Here is a 23,071-nt window from a genome sequence, read left to right as displayed (position 1 = left end):
AATAATTTTTGTGATATGACATTTTTTATTTTATTAATATATAATTAAAAATAAAAGAGTAAATTTGAAAGTTAGAGTGATTAAATTAGAAGTAATTTGAAAGTTAAGTAATCAAATTAAAAATATTTAAACTTTAGTGACCCAAATAGGAGTGAGAATATAATTGAATGATGAATGATGTAATTTACCCATAAAAAGGTGTCACGTGCAAAGTTCCCGTTAAGTTTTTAATAACCCTATACTAAAACAGAACAAAAATTAAACATTAAATATGATTTTGAAAAAATTAAAAATCTAATTATTAAAACGGATCAAAACTAATAATATAGATACTAAACACATAATTTACCCAAAATAACCTCTCAAATCAAGTCAAATTTTTAACCGATCCGATCAAACAATTACCAGCCATAATCACAAACCCTTACTTGTTTTAGCAACCCCTATGCGCATACGGAAGCCTAATAAGTTCAAAAATGCGGAGAAAAAACTAGGACTAGAAAGGGACGTAATCGAGTGAAGTTAAGTTCGAGTATTATTAAATTTGATTTAACTCAAAAACTCAAAAATAGAATTTAATTTAAATGAAAAAACTCACGAGATTAAACTTTTTAAGATCAACTCGAACTCGAAATCATGAATTGGAACTCGTAAAAGCTTTAAATGAAAAAAATCTTAAATTTAACTGGATTGAGCTCAAACTCAAATATGAATCTAAAATACATGAAAATCTTATATTGTACTTAAAAAAACATAAATATCAATATTATTAATAATTTGTTTTAAAATAATAAATTTTTAATATATTATATCTTCGAGTAGTTGGAGCTTTCCAAATTGAGTATCAAGTAATTCGTTTCAGCTCGTTAATAACTGAGCTCGAATCGAGTCTATTTAAATCGAGTATTTATTAAACTTTGATAAATCAATCTAGAATAACTAATGATTAATTTAATCTCTATTGCTAATTACTCTCTTCCTCTCTCTTCACTCTGTCAGTCACTGTTACCAGGTCCAGATTTAAATACACAATCTACAGGGAGAGAAATAAAAAAAAGGAGCAAAACATTATTTTCTTTATCTTCATTCTCTCTCTCTTTTTTTTCTTCTTATTTTTCTGTTCTTCTATATCTGAGAATCTGTTCAACAGTTGTATTTTAACTGATTTGGAACCCTAGCATTTGGATCCACTTGAAGTATTAGATGTGAAGCAAGCTTCTCTGTTTGGAAATAGTTTTTTTCGGTTGGTTTTGGTTGCATTCTGGGCGTGAGATTGGTGAGAGGGAGTGTTTGAATCGGAGATATCAGAGATGTCGGAGACTGACGGCGAAGCGGTGGATGTAGGAAGCAATGCTGGGAGTGAGTCGCGGGTGAGGATGACGTCGACCTCGGCGGGAGCTCCTCCGTCGTTGACGGTGTCGGCGTCGTTTAAGGAGAGCGGGGGGAAAGGTTCGTCGAGGAGGAGACCTGTTAGGTCTAGCTTCGATGCGGATAATGAGTTCATTACGTTGCTTCATGGGTCGGATCCGGTGAAAGTAGAGCTAAATCGGTTGGAGAATGAAGTTAGAGGTGAAGAATGTTGCTCGATCTAGTTGTTTTTCTCATCGATTCGGCTCAATCAGCTGCTTTTTACTTAATATTAACCGTTTTTTATTTTAATTTTCTTGTTATAGTTTTGAATTTTGATTATTATTTTTTGATTGGGTTACAGATAAAGATAGAGAATTAGGAGAAGCACAAGCGGAAATTAAGGCATTAAGGATGTCTGAAAGGCTTAGAGAAAAGGCTGTCGAAGAGGTTTATTTTTTTTGGAAAAAAATAAAAATTATTGGTTCTTATTTTTATTGAAGAAATTATTTTAACTAATTGGTGGAAACACTTAAGTAATGATGGTAATATAAGTAGTAAGTTTTTTTTATGAAAAATTTGGAAATTTCTTAATTTCCCCCTCCCCCTTGTGTGATCTTAGTATGGAAGTGATGAAGTCCATTGTTTTTTCCCCTCCACATAAAGGATATTTTATTTTATTTTGGGAAGATTACGGTTTATAGATGATAATAACTGGTAAAAAAATGATAAAGGATGAGACTGTTTATGTTTCAGATTTTCAGTGCATATTGTTATTTTACTGAAGAAAAGTAGATCCTGCAAAATTTTTGCTTGTACGTTTTGTGTCTGCTTGTGTTTCCATTGGTGATAGCAAATCTGTAACTTCTGATGATTGGAAAGTTAGTTTGTTGGTCTCTAGGGACGTAATTTGCTGAAATACGTACTATTCTGTCAAATTCATGTTGGTTGGAAGTTTCATCATTGATAATTGTTGCTCAGTAGTTTTAGGGAGTCATTGATGGGCTGTCTCATCTAACTCCATTTATGATGCTTTATCCAACTTCATTTTCAGGTTGCCTTGTATTACCTGTATGATCTGATTTTAAAATTGTAGATAATTTTAATGTTTTCATCTCTTAAGTTGCTTTGGTTCTGTCTGTTAATTTCATTTGGCCTGTAAAATTTGTCATAAGATTTCTTTCTTGCATGTAGTATAGAACTTATGTCGTAGATTCCTGTTAGATTAAATGTTATTCTTCCATTTATGTTTTCTACTTCCTATATTTAAATCTGTAACGTGTTTAGCAATCCCGACCTCATGTTTTAATGAGTTTTTTGTTGTTTAGGGATTCAGATGATTAATTCCTGTTTTATCTTCTTACTATTTCTGGATTGCGTAAGATCCCTTTTATTGTTCAGGAAAAATCATCACCTTTATGTAATTTATTGCTCTTCTACATACTTGCCAATGCTCTTTCATCGAAGACTTTGTTTATCAACATTTTTTTAGTAATTGAATATACCATATAAGTATGGCTGTTTGCAATGCTGGACACATCTGAAATGTGGGTTAACATGGATTATCTGACTTGGCATTCTTGTAATATTTGTTTGATTGAGATGGATACTAACTTTGCTTCTCTTTTGATCAATAGCTCACTGATGAGGTCTCGAGGATGGAAGAGAAGCTTAAGTTGACTGAATCTCTTCTGGAAAGCAAGGTATTGCATGGGAAATGTTTTCAAGCTTACCTTATATTGGTATGTTGCTATAATTAGTTAATAAACATGTTTTGCAGAACCTTGAAATCAAGAAAATAAATGATGAGAAGAAGGCATCGATGGCTGCTCAGTTTGCAGCCGAGGCCACTCTAAGGAGGGTCCATGCTGCTCAAAAGGACGATGATATGCCTCCTATTGAAGCAATTCTTGCACCCTTGGAAGCGGAACTGAAGCTTGCTCGGCAAGAGGTTTTGTTGCGACTTTTGAACTATTGTTTGTCTCACAAAAATAATTGAGATGTTTTATAAATTATATGTGATTGATTATTCTCTCATTGATTAGTTCTTTTGGTTCCTTGCAGATTGCAAAGCTTCAAGATGACAATAAAGCCCTTGATCGTCTAACTAAATCAAAAGAAGCAGCTTTACTTGAAGCTGAAAGGACTGTACAGGTTGCACTAGCCAAAGCGTCCATGGTGGATGATCTCCAAAATAAAAACCAGGAGTTGATGAAGCAGATAGAAATTTGCCAGGTATGGTAGTTGTTCTCGGTGTTTCCTTTTGTCAGGTGCATCAAATTTAGGACTTATGAGTTTAGCCTAATATTTTGTGCTCAGTCTATATTTTATATAGTGAATAAAGTCGCATGTTTGACTTGTCTACGTAGGAAGAAAACAAAATTTTGGACAAAATGCATCGCCAAAAGGTTGCAGAGGTTGAAAAGCTTACACAAACAGTAAGAGAGCTGGAGGAGGCTGTTCTTGCTGGTGGTGCTGCTGCAAATGCAGTTAGGGATTACCAGCGGAAAGTTCAGGAGATGAATGTAATCTTGTTTAGCATTTAAGTGTCCAAGTTTTCCGTATCCTTTTATGTTGAAATACTCTTAGAGCTCTTCTTGAATAAATGATTGTTTTTGTTCCTTAGGAGGAAAGAAAAACTCTTGACCGGGAGTTGGCACGTGCAAAAGTAACAGCAAATAGAGTGGCAACGGTTGTAGCAAATGAGTGGAAAGATTCTAATGACAAAGTGATGCCTGTAAAACAATGGCTCGAAGAGCGGCGATTCTTGCAGGTTTTATTGGTTTCTCCCGTTCAGTATTAATATAGGCCCTTTAAGTCTTTTTATTCATTGTGGATTTTATTTCTTAAAGGGAGAAATGCAGCAACTACGTGACAAGCTTGCTATAACCGAACGAACTGCTAAATCGGAGGCACAATTGAAAGTAAGATTCTGATTGTGATACTTACCATTGTGTTCTATATGTTGATGCTGCTGCTGCTTTGAAATAAGGGCTTTTATTTTGATTTTCCAGGAGAAATATCAAATGCGGCTTAAAGTTCTTGAAGAGAGCTTGAGAGGAACTCCTAACGGTCTTAGTCGCTGTTCATCGGATTTAAGAAACATGAGCAACGGGCCTTCTAGGCGTCAGTCTTTGGGTGGAGTTGATAACTGCTCAAAACTTACACCCAATGGATTTTTATCCAAGAGATCACCAAGCTCTCAATCGAGATCCTCTTTGTCATCTAGCACAGTTTTGAAGCATGCTAAAGGAACATCCAAGTCTTTTGATGGAGGCACAAGATCATTAGAGAGAGCTAGATCAGTTTTAAATGGAAATGGCTCAAATAGTTCATTCAAGCAGCCTTCCGATGGAACCAAGGTGGGTGAGGTACCAAATGATGAAAAACCCACTGATTTTCAGCCTGTTGACACAGAGGATCATGTTCCAGCAATATTGTACGATTTGCTGCAAAAAGAGGTCATAGCTTTGAGGAAAGCTGGTCACGAGAAAGATCAAAGCCTCAAAGATAAAGATGATGCAATTGAGGTTTATGCTTTATTCTTTAAGTTCAATACCATTGGAAGTTATCCTTCAGGGTATATGCTCAAGTAATCCTTGTCTTTTCAGATGCTTGCTAAGAAGGTGGAAACCTTGACAAAGGCAATGGAAATTGAAGCTAAAAAGATGAGAAGAGAAGTGGCTGCAATGGAGAAAGAGGTTGCTGCCATGCGTGTGGAGAAAGAACACGAGAACAGGGCCAAGCGGTTTGGTAACTCCAACTCTAAGGGTTCTGCTGCCCAGCTGCTTGCTGGAAGGTGCTTTTATTCTTTACTTCGTTATTTAGGTTTAAATATTCCTTCTTTCTCTATATTGCTTTTGTTGCATTTCCCATTATTTTGTGGGGTAAGCAGCCGTGGTGCCAACCTGCACATTCTAGCTTTAGCATGTTTGCATCTTCTTTTTCTTTTTCATTTGAATTTTCTTACTTCGTTTCTTTTTTATGTTTTAATTTATACTGTCATGCTAACTTGAATTTTATATGCGAATAAAAATGACCTAGGTTTCTAATAGACAGAATTCTTATCCCGTGTCTGCTTAGGACCGCATTGAAGTAGTAGCATAGACTGTCATCTTGCTGATCAAATTAATGCCTTTTGAAAAATGGAGCATCATAATTACTTTATCAAGCTTTTTCAAAATCTTTTGATACCTAAAACTATTCTCATCTTTTAGTTCCTTGATTTCACAGCAATATTCGTTTCCATTCCAAGTCTGGATTTTTTTTTACATGGGAGTCATCTGATGAAATTGTCTTTTTCTCTATTATTTTGGTAGCATCTTTGAGAACCTATAGGTAGCTGGCTAAGAAGAAAAAGGTATCTGAGCAATAAAATGAGAGAGAGAGAGAGAGAGCGTGTGCAAATTAGCTGAGCTATAATTATACTCTTGTACATGCCAATAGAAAACATACTAACCATTCTAAAGTAGGGGCTAGTGATCAGATTTTTTTTGGTTGGTTCGGTCGGTTTTTCTAATACTCTTCTGGACACAGTATATAAAGACCGTCAATGAATCTAGTTGTTAATTCCTTTTTATTAGCTGCCAAATTGATTTTGTATGACTTGTTGAAGTCAAAGGCCTGGAATAGATAGATGTTCACATATTAGTTTAGCTTTCATTGATTACATTGGTAGTATATTCTGAACATTGAAGTTCTCGATTTTACGCAGGAATTTATCCCGAAGTGGGTTGACACGCAGCACTCAATGACGACGTATTTTAATTGCAGCAGCGTCAGGGAGCAAAATTTGCATAGGTCTCCTGTGTCCTTTGTTTTATTTTTCTTTATAATATATCTATATATTTACCTCTACTTTGGTGATTGGTTATAACATTATAAAACTTGCATGCCGATGAACCTATGTTCACTGATATTGATCTTTGAAGAAATCTGGGAAAAAGATTTAATCAGAAGAATTTGCCGAATCGGTATGCAACCTTTCTGACATAGATTGCTATTATTTTCCTCTGCTTAGATACGAACTAAAAGGAAAAGAGGGGAAGAAAAGGAACTATTGACTGTTGGGTGTATAGGTAGAAGCTGGTTTTCGTTTATTGCTGGGTTTTGCAGTCGATATTTGTAATCTGCAGTGCAGGTAGTGTGATTTGTCTCTTTAAAAAAATGAAGTTTGTTAATATTCTTGTAATCAAATCCTATTCTGCTGTTGGGTTGTGTTATCCTCGTTAATATCTATGATTTGCTTGTAAATCTTGACGAGTTTGTTTTCGATGTTTATGTTCGATACGGCCGTGGTAAAGCGATCGAACATCGAATGTGGGAAAAACAAAAAGCTTAGCCCTAAGCTTTTGCTATAGGAATGTGCAAAGGACTGATTGATTCTTTGTCGTGGAAAGGAAGCGAAGGTTAAGAAATACTTGTCGAATATGAGAGTGTGAACCACTTCTCATATCAATTTAGTGGTTTCAAATATGGTAAGGAATGGTTTCTAAATAAAGCTTAGGGTTCAAGTAATGTGAACGAAAAATATAGTCATTTTGCTTCTTGCGTAAGGGTCAGAAGAATGAGTCCTTTCTTACAAAATATTTTAGGGTAAATTATGTATTTAGCACCGAAACTATTAGTTTAGGTATGTTTTAGCATCTAAACTTTTAATTTTTTTTTATTCAAAATTATACTTAACGTTTAGTTTTTATTTCATTTTGGTACATTGTCGTTAAAAATTTAATGCATTTAGTAATTGTCAGAAAAAATAACATTTTTAGTACTTAAACTATCAATTTTTTGCCATTTTAGCATCTAAACTTTAAATTTTTTCAAAATTTAATGTTAAATTTTGAATGAAATTTTAAAACAAAACAAAACCTTTAACGGTGGGGGCATTAAAATAAAACAAAAATTAAACTTTAGGTATTGTTTTGAAAAGATTGAATTTTAGGTATTAAAATAAATCAAAATTGATAGTTTATGTACTAAATATGATCATCTCAAGCAGTGGGGATGTACATTGGCCCACTTGAAATTTTTGAGAATTCGAACCTTTTAGAATTAAATTCAAAGTTTTATCTTTTAATATATGTATATGTTCACTTTGAAATTTTATTGTGCTTACTTTAAAATTTTATAGTATCTATTTAGATATAAAAATTTTATATTATTAATATATTTGTGTTCACTCTAAAAATTTTCTTTAGATCCGTCACTAAAAATTAAGTCAAAAAAGAAGAAAAACGACTCAAATTAGATTTTAATTTATATATTTTAATTAATTTAAGTTTATTTATTTTCTTAATTTTATAGTCCAAATAATATATGAATAATATTATTAAATTAACTTTAATTTAATTTATTTTTTAGATCTAAAATATGATATACTGATTTCTCAAATCCATATAATAATATGAAACAAGCACGAATTTAAATGAATCGTTGTTGTTCTTATAGATAACGAATTCAACTACAAAAAAACGACTAATGTGATTAAACGTTTATTATAAAATAACTAAGAATACTCCAAATTTATAATTACCTTAATTTAATAAAAGAAAATGAAACAAAAAATCAGCCCTAGATCGATAGCTTGCATGCGCCATCTTTGTAGTCACCAACATAAATATCTAGTCATTTCCTCAGCACTGAGATCTATAAAAAGTTTGTTCAAGACCCAATTAAAATCCAGCACAAATATTGTAAAGAGAATAAATAAAAAATAAATGAAAATTGAAGAGAGAAAAATGGAAAATAAGAGAAAATAGTAGAACAAAATCATCTTAGATTTAGAAAAGATAAGAGAATAAAAATGATTTGGAATATATAGAAGACATAATATCAATTCAGATCAATTTGTTATGATATTTTTTATTGAATAATAAGAGGAATCGACGATTACAACTGTCACACACCTAAATCGATGTGAGTGAGCCACAGTAAAAATTCAAGAGAAATTATTTTTTTTAAAACATCTAAAATTATAAAACAATTTATAAATAAAATACAAGTTCAGAAAACTATTCATATATTACAAACATAATTAAAATCATACAAGTTCCAGACTCGGTATAAAAATCAAAAGTGACCTACATGCCCCCTTATTTGTACCGGTATCGTACTCTACAAGCCAAACCGAAGGAACTCATAAACTAAAGTCGTTAGCTGCACTGGATCAAATCTTTAAACCTGAAATGGTGAGTAAAATAGTGAGATTTGGGAAGCTCAATAATACAGAACTAACAGATGATGCTGAAGAACAAGCAGATAAATAACAAGCATAAAAATTTTCTTATTGATTTCGGTATCTACATGTTTTCGAGATGAACTGAGGTTCCATTGATATTTCTTCAGGTAACAGACAAGAAGCTTATAATTAAGAGGAAACGTTTAGAAGACCAAGTTCAAGAGATTGAAACAGACATTTAATGTGTTACCTCAAAACCAGAATAAAATGAAATAATAATTTATAAACAATAGTAATATATTTTAGTAAAACAAGTTTCTAAAATCATTGTAGTATCCTCAATCCGAATACTCTATGTGAAATTTTCTCAGGACATTATCCATAAGGACTTACCCTAGACCCCTAGTATCTAGGAGTCCAATATGAATGATCAGAACATAAAGGATTTACCAGCTAGCTGAACCTCAGAGATTCTAAAATCCTACCTAATCGATACCCTAATAAAATAGTTTCAAATAGAACCAGTAATATCAAAAAACAAAAATCAAAATCTGGATTTTTATTTAAAATACATAGTTTTCCTACAACCGTACACCAAAGGCAGTACCCAAAACAGACATCCATAAGGACTTACCCAGACCCTATAGGTTCTAAGAATCCAATATAGAAGATCAAAACAGAAAAGATTTACCAGCTAGCTGAACCTCAGAGTCTCCAGACACCTACCCAGACAGTATCCCAGTAAAACAGATTAGACAACGAACAATAATATCAGAAATCATGAGCCAATCGTATATTGTGTCAGAAATCAAAATTCAGAAACTAGAGATAAAAAAACTAGTAATCAGATATCAGAAATCGTACTTTATATAAACCAGAGAAAATGTTTTTGTCCATAGGAAACAAACTAGAGGATCCAAATATTTTTTGAAGACACTTGAAAATTATCAGGAATAAAAATATGAACTTACACAGAAATTGATCGGTTTTCACGAGCATCAGATAGTTATTCAAGAACCTTTGTATCATAATTGTTCAAAATCCAGATTTACTGAGAGTGATTCCATTATTCAGAACCATATGGACATTTTAGATATTATGATTCCTGAAGAATTCTCAATAACTTTATCCAATAATTAGTAAGACGATGATTTATAGTATCCATGATTTATATTGAATTATCCAAATTTCTAGTTAGATCAGACTAATCAGATCCCAACATCGCGATGTTTGCTAATAATTTATACTGAGACCCTTCACGAATAACTCTTCTCAATATTGACTGAACTAGCTGAACTGATCACATCAAGAATCATCATTAAATAGATATTAGAGAGAGAAATAGGTATTCCAATGGTATTAATTTTATTTCTGAATTGAAATGATATCAAGAATGGTCAATATGCTTGATTTGTGATTCATAACCTTTAAGGACGATACAACATATATGTTCATCGGTGTTTCCAAAGTGATCTAATTCATCCACTTAATTCTAGATCAAAAGGGTATTTAGGTTATTTAATACTCGATGTTACTTTGATCATTTCAGAATCAATGTAGTTTGGTCCTTTTATGGTTTAAGGGCATTTTAGTCATTTGAATAATGGAGGTTATCTTAGTTATTTCATAGTTCAAGAATATTTCGGTAATTCAATTCAATCCAAACATTTATGGTAATTTGATTATGTATGTCCTTTCAGGGTCATTTTTCATTGTCAGGCGTAATCTTGGTCTTTTTGCAGTGTAAGGGCATTTTCATAATTTCACTCAATAGGGTTATTTTTGTAAATTCTTATCCAAATATTCCGACATCTAACCTTTAAAGAATTTAATCAGAATTTTCTATTCCTGAGTTTAATTATTTTACTGATGATTCACTGAGCTTGGATTTATTTCTTATCGATCTTTCAATTCTTTATACGAGTCATCTGAGTCTTATATAATGTTATGCTTTTCCTCTATATTCAGTTCAAGTCCAACAATAATTAAATACACTTAATTGACCAATCATTTCCATTCATGAATTTACCAATTATCAATGAGTTTTGAAAAGCATATAAAAGACAATAGAGTATTACCTCAATATTCGTGCCACATCGATCGATCAATTAAACTCCATTTGAATGCTCTCACACTTGATTTCACCGTCCTATAAAATCTCGATCACATGACAAAATATTTTACATCAAAAACGAAACTTAAACGAGAAAACTATTTGAATCAGAAGATAAAACACTGAAAAACAGCTTAACGGGTTCTAATTTGACAAAACGAACTTCAAATTTTGACTCAGGAAGTCGAAAAACATATAATATGATTTTTTTCAAAAAGTTAACTTTTTGGTCAAAGTCAACAATCAATAGGTCAAAGTCAAAGTCAATGATATGGTCAACGATTTAGGTAAAATGTCAGAGGCTAGACTTAGTTAGAGTTGACTCAGTTGACTAGACTGACTCATTCGAGTTGACTCGCTCAACTCAGTCCGAGTTGACTCAGATTCCAAAAGACTCGACTAGAACGAAGCCCACGTGCACTGGTGGCTCATGGCGACGCATACAGCGGAAGATAGAGACAGGTCCTATTACTCCTCATTGATTCACTTGCCAAAAACAACCAATAAAATATCATATATTAAGGCGAAACAAGCTGAAATGATCAGCAAAGAATCGAAAGCTTACCCTTCATGGCGGACGATGAAACCGGCGGGATGAAACGATGCTAGTTGGATTTTGCTCATAAAGGGACGAGGAGCACGACACCATAGGCGATGTGGTTAATCGGTGATAGGATCGGACGAGAAACACCAAAACAACATGCGACCTCTTTTATTTTCTGATGGTTTTTCGAACGACGATTTATGGTGAACGGTAATGCTTTATAGAATGAGGTTAGCTGGTGTTTGATTGGATGAGAGAGGTGTTTCCGAAGGACAAATATGTGTTTCTTGCAACTTCTTTCACCAATTTATGGTCGAAAAAGATCATTTTGGATACTCTGAAGGTCGGAGCTTGATCAAGTAACCACGAGGAGCATCATGGTGGTAGCGGTGCAAGCCATCGCTAGTTGGAGATCGACGAACGGAGGTACAGGGTTAGGGGAAAGAGGGACATAATTTGAGTTTCATATGAGTAAAATTTCCATATACACCCTTTTAGAAAAAAAAATGGGTTTTAAGACCTATAAAATTAGTTTAAAAATAAATTATTACTTCAATTTAATAAGCTACAGAAGCATGACTCAATGGTTAAGGTGAGGGAGAAGGTTATGGAGTATATGGGTTCAAATCTCATCACTACATTTTTTTTGCTGAACAACAATGGATAAATCTGAGAAAAAGTCCCTAAAATTTTAGGGAAACCCAAAAATTAACCTAAAACTTTGAAAACTCATAAATTAATCCCTAAAATTAATTAAATAAAATATAATTAAGATTATTAATGTTAACTAAAATTTTCGGGGTGCGACAACAACATTAAAAATGATAAATAAGAATAATTTATAAGTTATTTTTAATTTCATTGAAGTTTGAGACTTAAAAATAAAACAAGAACACTAAATTTATATATTGATTAAAATTTAAGGATCAAATTGAATTTTTTATTAGGGTAAATTATATCGTTCCTTACTGAATTTTACTAGCTCTCCTATTTTGTTCACCCTACTTTCAATTTTTTATTTTGTTCACTGAACTTTGCAGATTGAATCATTTAACTCGCTCTACCATTAACTTTTTAATGGTGTTATGACATGACACAAGCATCAAAACAACATCATTTTGAAAAACTCAAATATACACCAAAACAACGTCGTTTCTAATCTTATTCTTTCCCCCCATTGCCGCCATTGACCACCACGTCATTTTTCATTCTAATCACCGTCGACCATCGTTGATGGCAGCCGTTCGGTCCCAAAATTCATGGGTCGATTCGTCTCGACCCCATGAGTCTAAATATGGTGGGTGTTTCATCGGAAAATATCCCAAAATCAGTGAATATCGACTGAAATATTTCAGCTTCCTCACTTTCAATCTCATATTCATGGAATTCAGAGCAAGTATCGACAAATGGAGGTCAGATTTAGACTCAAGGTGTCGAGGCGAAGTGACCCATGAAATTTGGAATCGAACGATCACCATCTACGAAGGTGTCCAGTAGTGGCATTCAACCACCTTCTGTTTTTATTTTATAGTTGGGAGAGCAAAATAGGAGAGAGAGTAAAGTTTAATGAGGAACGATGTAATTTACATTTTATATTTTCAATTATTTTATATTAAATAATAATAAAAATTGACACGTTATCACACCGTTAGATAATTAACGGTAGAGTGAGCAAAATAATTCAATCTGTAAAGTTTAGTGAGCAAAATAAAAAAATTGAAAGTATGGTGAGCAAAATAAAAGAGTAAAGTTTTTTGAGAAACAATGTAATTTACCCTTTTTAATGATAAATATTTTAATAATTATATTGTAGTGAAATACTATTTTTAAAAATCTGGTAATCAAAATCCAAAAAAAATCAAATAAAGTTGACCTCTGTTTCAGTTTACCTTAAATTAATTTTTTTTAAATTTATGAAAATATTGAATTTATAAGACGAAAAACATATTTTTTTTATAGTTTAGTATACAAAAGCAAAACACTATTTGATTCATGCAAAAAAAAAATTTTGGTCAAACCTTTCTTTTGTTTGTTTATTTGTCTATTTCTTTCTCTGCATCCAACTTCCATTCCCATTTTTTCTGTTCCGATATCCGAGCGGCCCAGTTCCGGCCCGGATTTCTCGTGTCAGATCCAAATCCCCTCCATTTTCGCTTTGAGAAAATGGCGACAATGAAGAGCTTGATCGGTCTCGTTAACAAAATCCAAAGAGCCTGCACTGTCCTCGGCGATCATGGCGGTCAAGGAATGTCACTGTGGGAAGCTCTTCCTTCTGTTGCTGTTGTCGGTGGCCAGGTCGAATTCCTAATAAACCCATTCATTTATTAATTCTCTTTTTTTGCTTTTTTTTTTTTTTAAATTTGTTGCTTTTTTTTTCATTGGAAAATAGAGCTCTGGGAAATCTTCGGTTTTGGAGAGCATTGTCGGGAGGGATTTCTTACCTCGTGGATCTGGTAATTTTCATCTATGTTCTTGGAATCTGGATAAGATAACGAATAATAGGAAAACGAAGCACTTAAATGTCGGATCTTGCTGATTGGAAGGTGATATAATTAGAAATAAACATATTAATTCAATGTTACTAATTTTAGCCTAATAAATCATTTGAGCATAGTTTTAGATCAGCTAGCACTATAGTGAATGTGATTCCCCGCGATCTCTGTTCCAAAATTTAAATTAAATAGTTCACTTACTTTGTAATTATGGTTTAAAACGACATATACCCGAACTCAAAAATGAAAAGAAAAGACACATACCCATATGAGTTGTGAAGGTAGTTATGATGAAGAACATGTTCCTTCCAAAATCTAATTTTTGTTTTTTCTTGCGTTTTAAGGGATTGTTACACGGAGACCATTGGTGTTGCAGCTTCATAAGACAGAATCAGGAGCTGAATATGCAGAGTTTCTTCATGCTCCAAAGAAGAGATTCACTGATTTTGGTAATGCCTCTATTAGGATACTTGAATATCTAAAAAGTTGAATATGTTACCTACTTGTGTTCTAAAAATTTCTAGCTTATTTTCTGAAGTTTTACCATTTATGTTTCCTTTTTTCTTTGGTAATATGTGCATGAGATTCAGTTTCTTCTTCCTTTTGGGAATTGAAGAGGTTATAGGTACTAGCTGAGACTTGAAAGTATACAGGTTTTATGAGGAGGGCATATTGCGTAATCTGAAATAATAGTATTTCTTTGATACATTAGTGCTCTAGCTTTGTTTTATGTGTCAAATAATTTCATTATGGTACAGCATATTTTTTTTGCTCACTTCATTGTGGTGCAACTTGATAGCATCTTTTCCCATCCCTTTTTACAGTAAGAGAAGTGCTGGTGTATGAAATTGACATTCTTGTTTACATCTAGCTATTTGATGAAGGGAAAAGGAAACAAAAACCCTTGCCTTCCATGTTCGATCTATAACTTGCAAAAGGAAAAAAAAAACTATTTCATTAAGGTAAGAAGCTTCGTGCTAGCTTCCGTTAATATTAGATTAGATTGTTCCAAACTGTGATAAGTGTTGGTTTGGTAACTTTAACTTTTGAGATACACAAAGCACCATACTCATGGTATTAGACTATTAGGAGCTATCATTCAGTGCAATGAAGGAACATAAGAGGATACTTTTACTTCTAATACTTTACTCTGGGTAAAAAGTCTCAGTTCGATTGTCATCCCTTGGACAAATGCACTCAACAAGATTTCTTAACAACTATGCAAGTGGCCGTCAAATGGTAAATTCAACTTGCACTAGCTAAGCTAGAAAAAATTCCTTTTGAGATGAAATTGGGTTTATTCACCTCCTTGCTGGCATTGCACTTTCCACTTTCCAGTTCCTTATTTTTCTTAATGATTTTTTTTAATTTAAATATGACTGCTGCTTCACCATTAGCCATTTTTCTCAGCATCTGTTTACTTTTCATGTTCTTCTGTATCAAAATTCAGGTGATTTATATTATTAACAAGTGATAGGAATACTGTTTTTGCAGCTGCTGTTCGTAAGGAGATTTCAGATGAAACAGATCGAATAACTGGGAAGACAAAGCAAATCTCTAATATTCCAATTCACTTGAGCATATATTCTCCAAATGGTCTGCCCTTATACCTCCATCTTGATTATATACCGATGCACGTTATTCATTGGACAACAATAAAGACAAATAATGAAAGATACATGCTGCTCTGATGCTTTTGCTAATATTATGATTATGAATGCACTCTTGATATATATGTGTGTGTATTCTCACCATAATTATAATGAAGGATTAGTAATTCTCATATGTGCTTCATTTGTAAACTCTTACCCTACAGTCCATTGTACATGAAGCACAGAGCAATTAGATTGTGCTTTTGATATATTATTGTAATACATTTGCTTTTATTTGGCAGTTGTCAACTTGACACTAATAGATCTTCCTGGGTTGACAAAGGTTGCTGTAGGTAAAAATAAATATTTTATTTTGGAAAACTAAAGTGGTTTGGATTTGATCTCCTTTGTAAGCATACAATACAGAATCCTTAATCATGTAGATTTTAACTGTGGCTTTTGCAGAAGGACAGTCGGATAGTATAGTCGAAGACATTGAAAATATGGTCCGTTCTTATGTTGAAAAGGTGAGTTACATGACACTTGCTGACTGGTAAATGATTTTCAATGCTAAAATATATATGACTCATGCAAAAGCTATTCTTGCAACAAAAAAATAGAACACAATCAAGTAAGAGCATATAAATCCAGGAAACTAGTAATAATCGTAGTTCATATATATCCCATTTGGAGAGGAAAAAATGGTTGTGTCTAACACACAATAAAAGATAGATGGTAATGGAATTAATTTGTAACCAATTAACCAAGGATAGACTAAGCTGATATGTGTTAATTAGGAAATTGTGATCAATGATGGAATAGATGATTATTAGATGGGACCAAGGATTTGCATTAAATATACAATGTGCAATTACCAGGTTTCACTAGTGAAATGGTCAGTGTCATGTTTGTCTCCCGTGTGTGCAATCATTAAACACCTTAAAAATTTACACTACAACTGTTAAAAACCCCTTTCATATCTTTTTAGGCGTTAGTGAGAGAAGCTCCTCCTTCTCTCTAAAAATAAGGCATTTTCAAATATTTTCTTTCTTTTCCCTTTTTTATCTCTTTGATGTCGAGTAAGGTGAGAAGATCGGTTGGGAAAAATTGCTTTACAGTGATCATTTTCAATATCCCAAAGTATCTTCATCATCAAGGTCTTAGGTTATTTTTCGATAAATATGGCGATGTGGTTGATTCTTTCATCCCTTTTAAAAGAAGCATGGGAGGAAGTAGGTTTGGCTTTGTTCGCTTCACCAGAGTGGAGGACGCGAGGAAGGCTATCAACTGTGCTGATAGATCTTGGTTTCAAGGTTTTAAAATTAGAGTTTTCATGGCGAGATTTCAACCTCATGAAAAATTATGGAGAAAGAAGTTTTCTGGTCCAAAACCAGCCGAGGTCAAGAGCAAAGTGGAGGTTGATACTCATTCAAAGGCTCCCATAGTCGGTGTTGTTGATGAGGATAAGCTCTTAGCTCTCAAAAATAGCTTGGTAGGTTGGTGCAGAAAATTTTTAAAAATGAAAGAGTTGGCTACTCTTTTGCGTAAGGAAGGCGTGTTTGGTCCCAAAATTATGAGGTTAAGTGGTTTAGCAATTTTAATCATTTTTGAAGATGAAGAGAGTAGGGATTTTGCTCTTAATAATCAAATTGGGGTGTTGAGAAACTGCTTCGACAAAGTGGAAGTGTGGTCGGAAAGTTTCAGTGCAACAACCGTCGGGCATGGCTTTTGTGCAAAGGAATCCCTTCGTTTGTATGGAGCCATTCCACCTTCAAAAACATTGCTGGCAAATGGGGAGAACTTATCTCCATTGAGGAAGGGACCTTCAACCCCAGCTCGTTTGATAGAGCATTGTTGCAGATAACCACGAACTGCCAAGCTCGAGTGGAAGATTACTTAGATTTGAAAGTCGGAGATCAGATCTATACAGTTTATGTTTCTGAGTTTGAAGAGTTTGAACCTTGTTTCAAACCAGAATCTGTCTGGGTAGATTCGCCCATGATGGAAAAGGTAGTTGCCTACCCGTTATCCATGGTGGGGGAACTCGATGGTGATTCGCCAGTGAAGATTTCCTAGGTGAAGGAATGTGCTGAGGAAGCAGGAAGAGGCATGGACTCTTCGGAGGTCAATAATTCCAAGCGGTGTTCTGAGGAAGAAGATAATCTATTATGTTGTATAGGGAACATAACTAGAGGCAACATCTTGTCGGGTGAGGTTGAAGAGGAAAGGAATATAGGGGAGGAATTATTATCGGGACTGAGGATTATTGTTGTTGGTCAGGTGATGGCTCAATCGAAAATTGAGGAAGTAGTGGAACACGAGGATGTGCTGGTTCACGCAGAGAAACAGACAGAAAATGACAAGAGGAAAAGTAGTGTCACTGCACGTGGTTTTGAGGGAATGAAGGATTATTCTATAGAATTCCCCATGTTGGATGGTAGGGTAGAGACAAAGGTAGTGGAGGAGGAGAATATTGTGGGCTTGACAAATAATTATGCATTCACTAGTTCCAAGGGCGTGGACAGGCAGAACCGGACAACAAAGGATGGGAATAATAATAATTTAAGCTCTCTTCATTCAGCTCTAGGAAAACATTCGGCTCAACACTGGAAATCTAGAGAATGCCGTAGAAAGATTAATCACAGTAAGGTGCAGTGTGTGGAAGGAATGTCTGAACTTGAAGGTAGAATCCTTTATGATTCTAACTTTCATGCAAGGTGGCAGAGGCATAAGAAGGATGCGAAAGATTCCCTTCAGATCTGGGAAGATTCGGATTTTGAATCTAAAAGCTCACGAGTGTTCTTGATTTCGGAACATTTTAGCGATGGACGTATTGAAAGATACAATATGTGGTGATTTGTTTTCGGGGAATCAAAGTTGATTTTGGATTTTGGAGCTGGAGTTTCGGTTGGTCACTGATGTCATGTCCAGTATTAGGTGCAGAATGGTTTTATTGTCCGAATTTGGCTTTTATGGTTTGTGTCAGCTGTTATGTGGCTTTTCTATAGTTGTTCTGTGTTGTGCTGTGTTTCGGGCCAAGTTCTGGTTGTCCTCTTGGAGTTGTTGGTGTAGCTGAGGTGATTAGGCAGTTAGTGTTGTTGTGAAGGGTTGTTTTTGGTTGTTTTCTGGTTCTTTGTTTTTGGTGGGGGTTCTATAAGTTTGTATCTTATGTAATTTCTTTTATTTAATGAAATCTTAAGGCACTCTTTTCCTCCTTCCTCTGATTAAGGAGCTTGTCTACAAGCTTCTTTAATCAAGAAGGGGTTTTTTAACGAGACCTTCAATTCCTATCAAAAAAAAAAATTTACACTACAACTATTTATTCACTATCTTCAATCTTCCTTTCATGCATCCTAAGGTGCCACTTTATAACTCCATTTATGGAGATTATGGCTGGTGTTATTCCCAATATTCTTGGATTACTTTGCTTTTATACCACCAATTTTCTTCGTTTAGGTCTATCTTAAATAGGTTTCAATTTGTATTATGGGTCCAATTTTGTTCTAAAGTCTCAGATATCTTGATTAGTATCACCGAAGCAAGTTCTTCAAAATTGATATCAAGGTGCTAACATCCTTGTTAGTTATCGTACCTAAAATCAATTGAGAATAGTTAGATAATTCAACAGTGGAGGATAATACCAGTTAGCACTTCCTCCCATGCATAGGACAAATATTAACAATTAAAAAAAATGGCATCATATGAACAAGAAATTTGGGCAACAAAAGAGAAATAACATTGAAAAAAGACAATCATATGCTTTGCTACCATGTAAACACTGACGCTGAAACCGATTAGCAATAGGTAGAGACTTGGAATGCACAACCTGGATTTAAGGTTGCAGTAAATCTCATACTTAATGAACGAGATGCAATTACACTTTTGCCACATTAGGCGTGATACAAACTACTAAAATAAATGGGCTTAGCACTTGGGGTAACAAATGCTAGAACACAAACAACAAAGAATGAATAAAATAAACCAACAAGGCAACAAAAATATTGTGCTTTGACAACATGTTATGCCTTCAACTTGAGACCAATTTATTTTAGATTTGTCTCCATTGTCTTCAACAAGCAAGATCTGAGTTTGCTTTTGGCCCAATGTTGCACCACTTGTGTTTTTGTCATGTTTCTGAGTTTGTTTTTGATTATGTAGCCTAACTGCATCATTTTGGCCATTACTCCTGCGAATCAAGACATTGCCACTTCAGATGCCATTAAACTTGCAAGAGAGGTGGATCCATCAGGTACTCTGAATGCCAGCTGTACGCTGAATTATTCCTCCTTATTCTGATGCATTGTTATTTGATTGGAATTTTGCTGATGAGCAAGGAGATTTACATTTGCATGATATTGTGTGTTCAGGTGAAAGAACTTTTGGGGTGCTAACAAAACTTGATCTGATGGATAAGGGAACAAATGCTACAGAAGTATGTATTTAATCATACTTACTGCATTGCTGCTTGGTCATGAAATGCTTGCATAATATATGCTGAAAGTTTTACATGTAGATGGGGCAATTCATACAAATCATCGTCATTGATATGGAACCCTACATGACAATGTCACAGTACATACATGAACATTATAGTTATCCAATATATATCTTTCAGGTTCTCGAAGGAAGGGCATATAGGCTGCAACATCCTTGGGTTGGAATTGTGAATCGATCTCAAGCTGACATCAACAAGAATGTTGATATGATTGTTGCTCGTCAAAAAGAGCGTGAATATTTTGAAACAAGCCCTGATTATGGACACTTGGCAAGTAGAATGGGATCAGAGTATCTTGCAAAACTTTTATCTCAGGTGTTTTTCATCTTTCTATTTTGTTTGCCTCAATTAATGAGTCCTTATATATACATATTACTTTAACTAACTTTTAATTTTTCTTCTATTTCAGCATTTAGAGCTTGTTATCAGGCAGCGCATACCAAGCATTGTTGCTATGATAAATAAGACAATTGATGAGCTCAATGCAGAGTTGGATCGCATTGGCAGGCCTATTGCAGCAGATGGAGGGGTAAAAATTTAGACCTTTCAGAATCAGTTTGCTTTACTTGTGAATGGAACACTTCCTTAACTGTTCAGTGTTCACTCCAACAATATTAAATGTATGTACAGGCCCAGTTGTACATGATTTTGGAACTTTGCCGTGCATTTGATCGTGTTTTCAAGGAGCACCTGGATGGAGGGTAAGTGCATAGTTTTTTTCTGCTTTGAAACTTCTATACGAGTTTGATTTAATGTTTTGGTCAGCTTACTTAATTCTTTTTAGAGTATTTCTACTTTCTGAGTTCAATTTCTTATGTTACGAGACTTGATTCACATATTGATATGCGTCTAGTGATTGTAAACTTGCAATTAAGGAAACGTACTTGTCAGTCTTGTCTGGATGGCTTGTATTTGGTGCTAGAAATAGTTGTAAAGTATGTTTTCTATGAATGTGGTCAGCTATGCCATTTCCTGTAGTATATTTTAGATTTGTCCCCTAAATTTTTATATAATTAAACAGTAAGTTGCTGCTTCAGGCGACCTGGCGGTGATCGGATTTATGGAGTTTTTGACCACCAATTGCCAGCTGCTTTGAAGAAGCTCCCCTTTGATCGTCATCTTTCATTTAAAAATGTCCAGAAAGTTGTCACTGAAGCCGATGGCTATCAGCCACATTTGATTGCTCCAGAACAAGGATACAGAAGGCTCATTGATGGTTCTATTACCTATTTCAAGGGACCAGCTGAAGCCTCTGTAGATGCTGTAATGTTCTTACCCGAGCTGTTCCTTTTACTTCGAGTACACACACACACAAATCCATACTGTAGCTTACTTTCAACTTTGTAAGATTTTTTTGACTATCGTGTATACATTATATGGTTCTGGTTCTTGTAGACCAGCAGGAAGATTTTAACAAGAAGCTTTTGTGTAGGCTATCTGTAGAACATTTATATGTTTGGTTCTCACAAGTCTAACATTCATACGAGGGTCATTGCAGCGTTTCTTTCTTTTAGTAGTTTGTTTTTTTTTATTGCAATTTCTACTTATTCCTTTCTATATAATTTTGTAAAATCGTGAAACTTCTATCTTTTATGCTTTGATCTTCAGGTTCATTTTGTTTTGAAAGAACTTGTGAGGAAGTCAATAGCTGAAACTGAGGTAAGTAGTTATTAGCTGGAAACATTCATTTTCATTTGCCTTTGGGAAATAATATGGCTTCAATGAATATTTTTCATGATTTGTCACTTGTAGTTGAAAACTTTCTTCGAAATATGAAAAGGAGAAGAAAAAGTGTGTGCGAGTGAATTTTTTTACATGCCACTTTTGTGGGGCCCTTGAAGTAGACCCAATATTACAACATTTTCTTTATGAGACTATTTGAACGACTAATAGAGCCCTACGGATAATTTGCTAATTCAATGCAACTCAGGAATTGAAGCGGTTCCCAACACTTCAAAATGACATTGCTACCTTTGCAAATGAAGCTTTGGAAAGATTTCGTGAAGAAGGTCGTAAAACTGTGATACGGTTAGTGGAGATGGAGTCCAGTTACTTGACTGTTGATTTTTTCCGGAAGCTTCATGCAGAACCAGAGAGGAAACCAGAGAAGAATGCAAATCCACCTGGCCCAAATAATGACCTTTACCACGATCATTCTCTCAGGAGGATTGGTATGTGAAGTTCTCTTTGTTGATTATGTTACTACACTTTGTTTAATAGGAGTGTTATTTTTTCAACATCAGTCTTGGAGGAGAATATATATATAAGTAATGAGAAATATGTGTTTGTTGGTACAGGATCAAATGTTAGTGCTTATATAGCCATGGTTTCTGATACATTGAAGAATACTATTCCTAAAGCTGTGGTTTATTGCCAAGTCAGAGAGGCCAAGAGGTCACTGCTGGCCAACTTTTATGCCCAAATAGGTAGAAGAGAGGTAAATTAATTAACTTTACTTTTTATATGCACAAATTCAAAGAAATTTGGTTGTGAGTTTGAAATGAATGTGAGGAGTACACCCGTTTTAGAGGTTTATCAGAAAGGAAAATTAGTAAACAGTGAGACGAATTAGACTCAACGTTGAATATGTTTTATGTTCCATGCATTTCATGAATGAAAAAAGACAATTTCTCTACTGTTATTAATAAGATAGGGTTATTCCAATATGGGAAAGTAGGCATGAAATGCCACATACATACATTACGCAATCCGCACTTTTCTCAGATATAGCAGCCCGTGAAATGGATAGAGTGACCGGGTTATGTTGCTGTTGTGTAAAGGAAACTAAATCATGTCTTGTTACTGCGTCTCGAGCCTTGCTATAAGCTTTTCCGTATTACGACTAAATCTTTGTGGTGGTTATGTAGAAGGAACGACTTAGTGCGATGTTGGACGAGGACCCCCAACTGATGGAGAGGAGAACCCAAATCGCCAAAAGACTCGAGCTTTACAAATCGGCTAGGGACGAGATTGATGCAGTCGCCTGGAAATGATGTCTATATACATATATTATTGAGAGAGAAATACCGATATTCACTTATCATTTTCTTATTTTATCTTTCTGACGTTCATTTCAGAGATCTATTCGTTCATGTATGAGCAGCATATTGTTCCAACGATTGTGTCCCATTATAAAATGCTCAACTTTTAGTGTCCATTGTCTTGATTCATGAATGAAGTATACATTAACCCTTGACTAAACAAACGATCGACAAGCAGAGCATTATTAGTGATTACAAAGATCTGTCCCTACACAACAATTATTGTCATTTGGCCGCAAAACACTGAAAATTTGCAAGTCCTGCATATGA

General features: G+C 34.4%; 2 protein-coding genes across 3 annotated transcripts; both read left to right on the top strand.

Annotated features, from left to right (window-relative positions):
- Positions 1–1,048: 1,048 nt before the first annotated feature.
- LOC120197180 (microtubule-associated protein 70-2-like) lies at positions 1,049–6,568 on the top strand. Of its 2 annotated transcripts, XM_039198782.1 has the most exons (12): positions 1,049–1,569; positions 1,712–1,797; positions 2,985–3,050; positions 3,128–3,298; positions 3,412–3,582; positions 3,717–3,872; positions 3,974–4,120; positions 4,200–4,271; positions 4,362–4,877; positions 4,959–5,146; positions 6,062–6,147; positions 6,368–6,568. In XM_039198782.1, the coding sequence occupies exons 1-11, from the start codon at positions 1,311–1,313 to the stop codon at positions 6,099–6,101; spliced, it is 1,872 nt and encodes a 623-aa protein (XP_039054713.1). In that variant the 5' UTR covers positions 1,049–1,310; the 3' UTR covers positions 6,102–6,147; positions 6,368–6,568. The 2 variants fall into 2 exon arrangements, with proteins under 2 accessions (XP_039054713.1, XP_039054712.1); XM_039198781.1 differs by having other exon boundaries at positions 1,050–1,569; positions 6,062–6,568.
- A 6,625-nt stretch (positions 6,569–13,193) lies between these two features.
- LOC120197226 (dynamin-related protein 1C) lies at positions 13,194–22,915 on the top strand. Its single transcript, XM_039198827.1, has 16 exons — positions 13,194–13,476; positions 13,571–13,634; positions 14,018–14,122; positions 15,168–15,269; positions 15,568–15,618; positions 15,731–15,792; positions 19,424–19,514; positions 19,633–19,697; positions 19,881–20,075; positions 20,170–20,289; positions 20,391–20,461; positions 20,798–21,023; positions 21,369–21,419; positions 21,691–21,931; positions 22,058–22,197; positions 22,628–22,915. The coding sequence occupies exons 1-16, from the start codon at positions 13,345–13,347 to the stop codon at positions 22,751–22,753; spliced, it is 1,842 nt and encodes a 613-aa protein (XP_039054758.1). The 5' UTR covers positions 13,194–13,344; the 3' UTR covers positions 22,754–22,915.
- The last annotated feature ends 156 nt before the right edge of the window (positions 22,916–23,071 follow it).

Source organism: Hibiscus syriacus, unplaced genomic scaffold (genome assembly GCF_006381635.1).
Source record: "Hibiscus syriacus cultivar Baekdansim isolate YM2019G1 unplaced genomic scaffold, ASM638163v2 tig00117047_pilon, whole genome shotgun sequence".
Taxonomy (NCBI): Eukaryota; Viridiplantae; Streptophyta; class Magnoliopsida; order Malvales; family Malvaceae; genus Hibiscus; species Hibiscus syriacus.
The sequence above is the reverse complement of the archived record's forward strand: the minus strand, read 5'-3'. Positions and strand labels throughout refer to the sequence as shown.

What these genes read in the sequence shown, in the direction of transcription:
- LOC120197180 (XM_039198782.1), top strand. Translation starts at nt 1,311, where the DNA reads ATGTCGGAGACTGACGGCGAAGCGGTGGATGTAGGAAGCAATGCTGGG. An exon ending in AATCTCTTCTGGAAAGCAAG is followed by an intron (nt 3,051 to 3,127) that starts GTATTGCATGGG and finishes CATGTTTTGCAG; the next exon opens with AACCTTGAAATCAAGAAAAT. An exon ending in TGAAGCTTGCTCGGCAAGAG is followed by an intron (nt 3,299 to 3,411) that starts GTTTTGTTGCGA and finishes GGTTCCTTGCAG; the next exon opens with ATTGCAAAGCTTCAAGATGA.
- LOC120197226 (XM_039198827.1), top strand. Translation starts at nt 13,345, where the DNA reads ATGGCGACAATGAAGAGCTTGATCGGTCTCGTTAACAAAATCCAAAGA. An exon ending in CTATTGCAGCAGATGGAGGG is followed by an intron (nt 20,290 to 20,390) that starts GTAAAAATTTAG and finishes ATGTATGTACAG; the next exon opens with GCCCAGTTGTACATGATTTT. An exon ending in AAGGAGCACCTGGATGGAGG is followed by an intron (nt 20,462 to 20,797) that starts GTAAGTGCATAG and finishes TTGCTGCTTCAG; the next exon opens with GCGACCTGGCGGTGATCGGA.